Source organism: Plasmodium vinckei (genome assembly GCF_900681995.1).
Source record: "Plasmodium vinckei vinckei genome assembly, chromosome: PVVCY_02".
Classification (NCBI taxonomy): Eukaryota; Apicomplexa; class Aconoidasida; order Haemosporida; family Plasmodiidae; genus Plasmodium; species Plasmodium vinckei.
In genome coordinates, this window is record NC_051294.1 from 171249 (window position 1) to 183621 (window position 12373).

The following is a 12373-nucleotide window of genomic DNA, read 5'->3' on the forward strand; positions in this document are numbered from 1 at the left end:
TTTTCTATTCTCCTTCTTCCCTTATTCTCTTAAAAATGTGTGATATAATATATTCCCTCACACATCATGCTCTCATAAACTCATGCCCATACTTCATTGCTTTCAAAGTAAAGCATACCTATTTTTTCTCACGGTCACCAAAAATATCAAATATAAACTCTACTTAATTGTTATAATTGCGATTAAGCTAATGCTATAATTTTTTTTGTGCTATGTAGACTTTTTTATATTTTATTTATTAAAATTTCCAAAAAAAAATATTGGAAAGTTTTTCCTTTTGTGCTACATTTTTTGTAGGAAGTGAAAAAAAAATAATTATCTCATTATTAGTACATGTTTGATTTTACAAAATAATAGTTTTTTATTATTTTTAAAATACAAATGAAATCAAAAAATTTCGTAAGCGCTTTACCATGTGGTAATGCACATTGGAAAAAAATAAAATAAATGAATAAATAAATGAATAAGTAAACAAATGTATAATAAATAAAAAATTATGCAATAAAAATTGTATTACATATTACTGCCTTATAAAAAGTTATTAAGCTTGGACATATTTATATTAAAATTATAAAAAATTAAAATATTTCCAAACTTCAAAGGGTTTTAAAAAAAACAAATAAATAACAAGGATGTCCTTATTTAATACGTAAAAAAAATACATGCACACGTACATGTTCGTGTTTATTGTACATGTAGAAATATAACAAGAAACACATGCCCACTATATATATTACTATATCCATTATTTGTGATAGGACTAGGGACAATTGTCTGGTGAAAATATATCACCAGTAGATATTATTTTGTTGTACAATTGTGCTGACGTTGGTCTAGATTTATAATCTAGCGATAACATTTTTTTACACAAATTAGCTACATTTGGATGTTTTTTTATTAACGAGTCAGGTAAAATTCTTTCCCTGGCATTACATAATACTTGTGTTCTTTCCATGTTTGTTTCTGTTTTGGTAAATAAATCAATTATAATTAAACCTAAAGAGAAAATATCTACCGATTTGGTATATTTATTTCCTTCTAATTGTTCAGGTGCTGAATAAAGTTTTGTCCCTATTCCTAATGTGTGATTAATTGATTCTTTTTTATTTTTTAAATTGTTTGAATAATTGCTAGCTACGGTCTTATTGCACCCCTCCATTTGGTTCGCTATCTGTTCAGCTGATTTTTCTTGTATATCGTCATGATGCAGTCCTTTTCTATATATACGCATCCATTTTGCGCCAAAGTTTTTATTGGAAGCCGAGCAAAATTTACTTTTGATTGTTTCTATATTTATATATTTTTTTTTTTTATTACTACGGCAATTTTGAAAAGATTTAGACAAGAGATACCTCTCTATTTCTAATCGACAATAAGCATTCCGTTTAACAACTATTGCACTACTTATAGAACTGTTTGTACTACGTCTTTGTATAGGGTGTTTATTTTCTTTTTTCTTTTTTTTTTTTTGGCTAGCTATTTTATTCCTGCCCATTTTTGCTCCGACATCATTTTTTTTTTTTTTTTTTGCACCACAAACATTACCATTTTGTTCCACATTTTTTTTACTAATTGTTTTTCTCGTTTCTATCGCTTTATCCTCATCAGTGAAATAGCGTCTTGTCTTCGTGCAACTAAAAAGAACATTCATGGAAATATTCAGTTTTTTAGATTTATTTGATTTTACTATGTAATTTTTTACAGCTCGACATTTTCGCATTTTAGTCTTATCATTGTGTCCCCTATTTTGGGAAAAGTATAAACAACGACGCATATTTATATGGCTAGCTATTCTTTTTTCATCTAAAATAGCTTTTCTTATATGAATGGTATTGCTACCACTTTTTAATTTTGTTCCTTTTCTCCTATTTTTACAAAGTATATTTAATTCATCTATTGTGCTCCACCACTGAAATGTTCTTTTACAACCATGAAGGTTTCTATTTTTGCTTTGAATGCCAAATTTCTTCGGTTTCGATACACAAATTTCATTGCAATTACTGTTAGTACTATAAACATCATTTATTTGGCCATTTTCCAATCCCAATACTGAGTTATAGTTTGAAAAAGGTTTTTTTTTGTTGTCACAATTTTTATTTATTATCAAATCCGTTTGTATTTCCTCTTCTTTCACTGTATTTATTTTGTGATCATCTAAATAATCATAGGAAGCTAAACCAAAATCCCCTATTTTAACGACATCATTATTTGAGATAAATATATTTGAAGGTTTTAAATCTCTATGCATAATATTATTATTATGTATATAATTTAGACCCATAATTATCATATTTATAATTTCAATGTTTCTTTTAATATTAATATGTGTTCTCCTATTAATGTAATTTTCGATTGTATCTTTGCAATATTCCATTCGTATATATAAATTAAATTTATATTTTTTATTTTTTATAAAATTTTGTTTATTTTTTTCGTTATCTATATTTGATACTGGACTTTTGCCACTATATTGGCATATTTTTGTGTCAATTTTTTTATTAATATCCTCCTCCTTTTTATCCTTGTTTTTGCAAAATATATTTCGTTTCTCGTCTTCTATTGTATTTATTATGCCTTTTCGTTTTCTTTGTCTTTGCTCATACCAACTAATACGCCGTTTTTTTGATGGTTTTGTTTCCTCTCTATTTAAAATGGCATAATTTATGGACGGATGTTTTTTACACCTCTGATTATCATTTTCACAACTTTTGAAAGCGCATTTATTTGGTACTGCTAAAAATCTATTACGTGAATATATTTCCATCATATCATTGGCAAAATGAATAGGCAATTTGTTATTTATTTTATGCACATTTGAGATAAAATATCTTGTAACCATATAAATTTGATGAGATAAATAAGGGTTATATAAAATAGAATTATTATTTTTAAATCGATATAGATTGTTTCCTTCTCTTTTATGAAATATATTCATAAGTAAAAGAAAAAAATCAAAATATATATTATAAGTATGTAAAAAATGATCACATCTTATGATAAAATTTGGTTTTAAAAAATTATCCCATTTTAAAATACATAATAATGATGGCAGTTTAAAATTATTGGTACTTTTCCTAAATTCTATTTTTATCATTTTTTTTTCTTTTTCAAAATTTTTTTCCTTAGAAAGTTTTCCTAATTTTCGAAATTGCAATTGATAAACTGAATTGTAATTATTGCATATATTGTGTGTCTGTCTACAACTATAAAACGAGTTATTATTCATTTCAGTTTTGGTTTTATCACAGTTTTCATTTCCTCTTCTCAATCCATACCATTCCCACTTATTAGCATTGTTGTCAATGCAATTCGAAGCATATTCATCAATGTCGCAAATACAATATTTATACACTTGTTGGTGTATATATTTGTATAAACAATAAAATATATTATCTTCATTATCATGGACAACTGTTTCATAGTAAGGATTCGTTTGTGGTTTTGAATTTACATTGTCTTTCTCCAATTTATATAAATTATAAACATTTTTAATATTATTTTCATGGCTTTTTTTATTAATTATTAAAAATGGTCTTTTAGGATTTCTTTCTTTTTTTCCATTACAACTTTTTTTCTTATAATTATTTGATATTTTTAAAATATTACATTTTTTATTATATGAATTTGTAAAATTATCTTCTAAATAACTTGTTTGAAGTGGATCCACTTTTATTATATCATTTATATTTATGTTTTTTTCTTTAACCATTTTATGCTTATTGTTTTGTTTCGTTTCCTTTTGACTCTGATAAACTTTCTCTTCTCCCTTAATACAATACATGTCAAATGTTTTTTGATAAATTATTTCATTTGAATTGATTTTTTTTCTACCTTTTTCAAACAGAGTATTAATATTATCACTATATATTCTTGTCAAATAGGTGGTTAGTACATATTCATTATTCTCTCCTTTCAATGCTTTAAGTAAGACTATATTTATGTCTTCGTTTCTTTTTTTATATCTCTCACTTTTACACAATACACTATCAAAATATATCCTTTTTTTGTCATTTATTTTGTTGTATTTAAAATAGAAAGTTTTATTAATTTGACATATTTTTCGTATTATTATTTTTTTATTATTTTGTATCAAATTTTCTCCATTTTTTTTAAAACTACATTTATATTCCAGAGATTCTAAAGATATATGTTGAACAAGTTTTTTCATTTTAGTAATTTTACCCATCTTTTGTCTTTTTGTTTTATTACATTCTTTAACTAATTTATTTGTGCCACATGTTTTCATCATAGTATTGCATCGATTATGTAAGCAACATAAATCCTCTTCTAACTTACATTCATTGTTTTGATATAGTATATGCCCATTCCTCATATCAAGCAGATTTTTATATAACTCTTTATGTCTATGGGATAACAATCCTCCCTTTTGTGCATTAATTAGAAAATAAATATAAGATGAATCGTTTTCATTCCAATTTTTATGACTACACTCATATTTTTTTTGAATAGCCAAATTATTATATACATCATTAGAATTGCTTATTTGATGATTATTAGACATGATGGGATTCGATTCATTGGTGCTTACAAAAAAACGGTTTGCATTATTCACACTTTTAAAAAATATTTTTTTGTGATTTTTTTTGTTTTTTTTTTTATGTTTAAAAAATTTAAGTTTTTTGTTTATATGATTCCTCTTTGTATTTAGTTCATTTGGGTTAGCCAAATCGACGCTATTACATGGATTACTATTAGTAGCATTTTCAAAAATAATTTTAAAGTCATCATTTTCACTTGAATAGACAATATTATCAAAAAATTTTTCAAGTTCTTTTTTCTTTATTTTTTCACTTTTATATTTTTTAATAATATTTACATTGCTATTTAATAATTTCCCCTCTTTTTTCTCTCTTCTGTAGTTTGAATTACATATACTTTTATGTTTTTCCGTTTTTTTTTTACACAAGTTACTCTTTTTATTCTTAATATTTCCAATTTTCAAAAAGTTTTGTTTAACAAACATTTTGGTTGTATATAATGAAACCATATCTTTACTATTCTCTTCTTTTATTTTATCAAAATGGGAGCAAAATTGTTTCACTGTATTTTGATTATTGTATGTCCACTTTTGGCTATATATGAAGTTTATGTTGTTGCCACTAATATGTACATTATTTTTATAAAAATATTCCAAATAATTGTAAAAATATATTCTATAATCTCTTATTATATTAATATCTCGTACTATTTTTGTCTCCTTTACTTTGATTTGCCCATTTTTTTTCTTTACTACACTCCCAAATACTAATATATAAAATTGTCCATTTTGCTTATATAAAATAGTTTCAATATTAATATTCGCTAATTTTTTGAATAAAACCTTTTTAATATTATAAATAAAATGTGTTTCTTTTAACTTTTTTTTATTCCTTTTATTATTATTTCGACTTTTTTTTTTTATTAAAATTCCTTTTTTTACCCCCTTATGATTTTTTCTCAATTCCCAATTTTTCCATCTTTTCAAATTATTTTTACCAGTTAAAACTATAGGGAAATTAATTTTCTTTTTTCTGTTTCTATAATTCTCATAAGAACGGAAAGAATAATATGATATATCCCCAATTTGCATTTTTGGATCTTCACATTTTTCAAATGGTAATATCATTCGACAAAAAGGATCATGAAATAGTTTTATTTTTCGATTTCTAATATGAAGAAAATTATCAAGACAATATATTTTCATAGAGTTCATCAAAATATTAAAATATATTTGTCTTGAAATGTTTAAACGATTTATTATATTTTCTTCTCTACTTATGCTCAAAACATTTCTTATAAATATCATCTTAACAATAGTTGTCCAATTCATTATTACGTATATGTTTCCCCAATAAACATAACATAATTTTTTACTTAATTTTCCAAAAAATTTTGAACAAATTTTTATGTATTTATCTTTATCATCGTAAAATAAATTTATAAGAAACAACCACAAATATATTATATTGTCAATTCCTTCTATATCATATTGTTTGAGCTTTTCAAAATAATTATAAAAATAAATAATCAAATATAAAAATCCGATTTTCTTAAATATATTTTTTTTCTTTTTATACATTTTTCCCTCCAAAATTAAAGAAATTGTAACCATACTCTTCCATATGGTGACCATTTCATGAATGCCAATGTCATCACCTTTCTTACTTCTGTCTGATTTATCCTGAGCAATATGAGGTCCTCTACGAATAAAATGATCTTCAAGTTGCTTCAATAAAAATCCAAAAAATATATTTGTCTCTATTCTAAGTAACATCAAAATTGCTTTCTTACAAATTTTTAATAATTTTCTATAAAGGCTATATTGAAAAGGACTAACAAACTTATATTTATATCTTTCTATATCTAAAAGAAGCATAATAATATAATGATAAAAAATTATGTTCCCCAAAAAACTTATTTTTTGGTTATGCCTCTTAATGTACCATTTTTTTTTACTTTGACAAATTTGTCTTTTCTTTCTAATTATGGCGTTTTTATTTATTTCTCCCCTACCCCAAATACAAAAATTGAGAAAACAAATGATATTATAAATATGATCTTTTTCATTGTCATTTTTCATTCCGTATATACAATTATGGTCGTTACATTGTAATATATTTTCATTTTGCATTTCTGCATTTTCATAAATTAGCTTATATGAATTGGGGGAAATGGATAATTTCTTGTGTTGTTTTCTTATTCGGTTTGCTGATTTATTTTTATTTTTTTGATTATAAATTTGAATTTTAAACAAATCGATGTTGTTCTCAAGATCATTGTAACTAACTTTGGCATATGTTGTGCCTATTTTGTTTTTTTCAAGTTTCTCTTCTTTAAACGTGTTCATTTGTGTCTTCATGTGGCTACAAAATTTGCTGAATAACATATGATTTTTTGAGTTTACATGTTTATTTAGGCAATATCTCAAATTTTGTTTATTATTATAGTACTTTCTCCATAATGTGTATTGTTTTGCCCTTTTATGTGTTAAACTTTTACAAGCAAATACAGGTATATGTTTTTCATAATATATTTTTATTGGTTTATTAAGGCAATTATTCCTTATTGTATTTTTCAATTGTTTTGCTTTTTTTTCTTTTATCCATATATTCTTATTTTTTATTATTTTTCGATTTAAATTAATTTTTCTATGTTCTTTGTATGTGCCTTTCCCCTCATGTATAATACCATTTTTAAAGTTATCCCAAAATTTATAGACATTAAAATTATCACAATTTATTTTAAATATAAACTTTTCCAAAGTATTTTTATTTCTACATATTTCTAGTTTATTAATTTTGGTCATATTAGATATATACTCTGATAATTCCCAATTTTCATTAGGAGGAATACGCATATCAAATGTTACATTTTTTAATTCATTTAATGGAAATCGCAATAGTTCGGTTAAACTATCTTCCAATTCTAATAGTATAGTGCTTAAATTAGCATTATAACTAACATATTTAAATAGATTAAATAAATCGTCTTTCTTTTCTTGTCCATTTTTTCCCAAATAACTCCAACATAAATAATGTAGAATATTCTCTAAACTATTATTAAAAAAAATTAATAATTTATTGTTTTTGTTATTTAAACATGAACAGTCATCATATATAGCCAAAATATATCGTCCAAATAAAAATTTTTTAAAACTTTTTATTAATTGTTCAGGCGATAAATTTTCAATATTTTTTTTTTCATTTTTGCACACACACATTTTATTGAAAGATTTCCATAAGCACATTATACTATATTTATTTAGCTCAATTTGGGGATTAAAAATATAGTTGTATTTTTCCTTTTTAAAATTTTTTAGCAATATTAAATTGCTCCAATTATCCTTTTTTAGCATGGCGGTCTCATTATTGGTTATGTTTGAAATATTTAAAGTATTTTCTGGACAACTTAAATGTTTTAATTTTTTTTTATTATGATCAGATAAGGTAATAAGTCTTCTCTTTTTTGTTTTCGTATTTTGTTCTTTCCTTTTTTCTCGACGTTTTTGTCGTCGTTTTTCACGTCGCTTGTCTCTCCTTTGTTCTCTTCGTTGCTCTCTTTGTTGTTCTTTCCTTGTTCCTCGTTTTTTCCTTTTCGATTTTGACAAAGTTTGAACAACTTCTAGCCAAAAGTCGTTCATACTAACAATATTTGGATGGTTTTTTAATTTTCTTAAGCATTCTATTTCTCTTAAATTTAATAATACCTTTTTTTCATAATTCGATTCATTGGCTGAAAATTTTATTTTTTTTAATGCATAGAATTTATTGCTCTTTTTTTTTTTAATCTTATAAACACATGAAAAACCACCTGCAGCTATTAAGTACATAAATATAAATTCATCTTTTATTTTCCCATTTATATTATTAATCACTCCAGTGGAATTCCCATTATTAATATCTTTTTTCTGATCCACCATCTTCAGCATATTCTTATCTATAGTAGATATTTAATCCTATACCTTCCCCATGTACACATTAATTTGGTGTATACCTATTTTATGGGAATAAATATGTGTGTATACAATTTGTTCGTATATTCTGATAGCAATAATCCACATTAATAAATGGCGATAATGAGAAAAAAGGAATACGGTAAGTTCTATCCAATACAACTAATAAAACTAGCCAATCATAAATATAGGCACAATTCAATCGAAGCAATCGGTATGCGGAAAGGTTGTATGGTGTTTGCAAAAGAACATCAAAAATTCAAAAAAAAAAAAATAAATAAATAAATGAAATAATATTTTCCATTCCTCTAGGACTATTTGTTTATGTTAAATATAATAATAAAATGCTTTAAGTCTAATTCACATTTTGATTTCTAAGGGGCATAGATAAGTTCTCTATTTTTGTATTCTATGGGGTGTTTCTTTTTTCACAAGATTGTTTTTTTATTTTACACTTTGTTTTCTAATACATGCAACATCATGTTGATATGTGCATATGTTAATACAAAATTTTGCGTCTTTTTCTTATATATAAATAATGCATAATATTTATTATTCAAAATAAAATTAAAAAAAAATAATTATGTTGACACAAAAGGTAATATGCTTAATAATACATTGTTAGCCTTTAATTAAAAAGTGGAAAGTGTCTCCTTTTTTTCTAATTAAAGGTATAGAGAAATACATAAGTATGGATGTATATAATACACTAAGTTACATATTCATTGATAGATCATTTCAATGATAAGACATAAAATAAAATTTAGGTATTCTTCTGAAAAAAAAAAAACATTAAAATTTCAACACTTCAAGAATATATATACAAATAAAATTATAAAAAAAATTAGGTATATATGTTTAAATTACATTGATATAAAAAAAAATTCACATACAATAGCAATTTTTTACGAATTGGCTTTCTATACGTATGTTTCCATATATGGATGGGGAGAATTAGTTGAATGAAACTTCTCTTATCAATTTGTTATTATACATTTTATATTATTACATAAAAATGGTATATAAAAAAAAGAAAATACAAATAAACAAAAAAACAGAGAACCAATTCATCCTACATAGATTGAATCACGTCTTCAAAGATAAAATGCATAAATACATGCACATATAATGTATGTTAGCATTTGTGTATTTATTTATTATGATTCCTTTTTTTCGTAATTCGGTATACAGAATATTTAGGATAAGCACATAGTATACATAAAAAAATAAACTTAAGTCCGCGTAAATATAAATTAAAAAAAAAAATTTTTAATTATATTAATTGGAAAAATAATTACAAAAAATAGAAAAACGGTAGTTTGCACATACTTCCATACTATGATATACACATGTGTACTATTTTATAAATCGATTTTAATAATCTTGCAAACTAAAAGTATAGGTCTTTGTATGGATATGCCGAGTTAGGATCGTTAAAAAAATAAAATAATTAAAAAATATAAAAATAAAACATAATTATAACACAATATATTTTAAGACAAAAAACGCCATGAACGTTCTCCTATATTTTTTTATAAAAGGAACTCAGGTGTGTAGGTTTTTTTTTTTTATATCATTGCCATATATATAAATATATATATTTTTTTTAATAAAATTATGATAATTTAAATAAATATTTACGTTTTTAATTATAAAATTTTAAGATAACTAAAAAAAACACCAAATTGTTGTGTTTATGAGTGTACACACACATATATATGCTTATATGAAATGGATAAACATGCAATAAAAATATATATATGTGTGTATTTTTCTTTATATATTCTTATGCATATTTAATAAATGTATATCTTAATTTTCAAATTATTTAAAACTTATAATCTTCATTCAAAATAAGAAGGTCTTTTTTTTCTTTGATTATCAAATGGCATGAATGTAAAAAGTTTAAAAAAAAAAATATATGTGCCAAGACGAGTATTAAATTGTACATATGTATATAAACAAATAAGGAACATAAAAATAGGAAGTATGCATATGATACAAAATGTAGAAAGCAATTATAATAACACATGTAGACAAATACGTTTGAAAAAGGTTGAAAATGAAAAGGTTGAGAATGAAAAGGTTGAAAATGAAAAAGGTTGAGAATGAAAAAGTTTACCAACTGTATAAGCCAATTTTATTTTAAAAAAACAATACTCATAGTGGGGTTTTAAAAATGGTCATAATAAAATAAAAAGCTAAGAATTTCTCTTTTGGGAATTGCATATTTGTTATGGACAAAAATAAATAAGAATAAATAAATATTCCTGCGTAAATTTATTTTATTGCATATTCAAAATGTCTCGACGAATATATGCAACGTTATAAAGATATAAAAATTAAAATAGCATATTTAAAAGGATTAAAAAGGATTAAAATTGTTTGTCCTAATAATTTTCATTTGCTTATAAGTCATGCATGCTATTGTCTACACAAGCGCACGTATGCATATGTATATAAACATATATACATACATATTTATTTTAATTTTTTTTGCATATTTTGCAACTCGATTTATTTCATAACCCTATATATGAAAAAAGGTAATAAACAAAACAGGGGAATTAAAACAATGTGTGTACATTTGTAGTAGTGGCAATAAAATAACGCAAAATAAGTAGGAAAAATAAAATATTGTATTTATTTTTAATGCCAACCAATTTAGCCAATCAATTTAGCCAACCTATTTAGCCAACCTATTTAGCCAACCTATTTAGCCAACCTATTTAATGACCTGATTATTTACGTGTACATGTATGGGTAAGAACAAACCTATAGTCATATTATTTCCATTTACATAGTTAAACTGATAATACAAAATATTATGGGCGTTCGAAATATTTATATGTGGATTAGAAAATGGGGAGAGATATACACATTGGGAATGTGGTTTGTATAAAAGTAAAGGAATAATATTTTTCGATTTTCTTGCAAATCTTATATGTACTTATTAAAAGTATAATAAACTATTATTATAATAAGAATAGAAATTAATACATATATATGCGTATATGGAAAGGAAATTAAAAAATAACAATTTTTATATATATTATATACATATACATACATATACATATACATACATATACATATACATATACATATACATACATATACATACATATACATATACATACATATGCATATACATACATATACATACATATGCATATGTTTAGTTGGCCAATTTGATTATCCCCAAAATGATTAAGAATGACTGGCTTAATTATTTTACAAAAGATAGTATAAATATAATACTTAATACGATTAGCAATATTATATTTAAAAAGTGGATATTATTAGTACACATATATATTATGAGGGGAAATTTATTTGTATATAAAAACTGCCAATATTTTATTATTCTAATTGTAATTTTTTTTATATATAATTTCAATTTGCATAAATTTTCATAATATATATTTTTTATGTTTTTTTTATAAATAATTGTAATATATATTAATTTGGATTTCTCTAAAAAAATGTAATAAGCCCATAAAATATATTCATCATTATTTACAAGCTACATTTTTATAAAACATAAAAATATATAATAACATGTTTAATTTTGCATGCATATATTTCCCTCCATATAATTAGTATTTACCACCATCTACCTTTTCTTTTTAATGGATACTAAAAAAAAATTAGTATATTTCAATAATAAAATTGTATTGGAAATTTTTATTATATTAATATAGTTCGGATTACAATTTTATTTTTTTATTAAAACTATTTGTAGTGTTAATTATTGCCTTTTTTACTAAAACCTTTAATTATCCATTACGTATATATATATATACATTTTTTAAAAAGGGGAAAGGGTAAAAAAATTATTATAAAAATTTATATATTTTTGTTTATTTTTATATATTGCATATTATACATATAATCCCCAATTTTAATGTAAACCCGCAC

General features: G+C 23.5%; 1 protein-coding gene across 1 annotated transcript; it reads right to left on the reverse strand.

Annotated features, from left to right (window-relative positions):
• Positions 1–760: 760 nt before the first annotated feature.
• PVVCY_0200560 (serine/threonine protein kinase, putative) lies at positions 761–8428 on the reverse strand (the record flags this gene model as incomplete). The annotated part of the gene is made up of 1 exon (XM_008628159.2): positions 761–8428. One exon carries the CDS (start codon positions 8426–8428, stop codon positions 761–763), a length of 7668 nt encoding a protein of 2555 aa, XP_008626381.2.
• Between the last annotated feature and the right edge of the window lie 3945 nt (positions 8429–12373).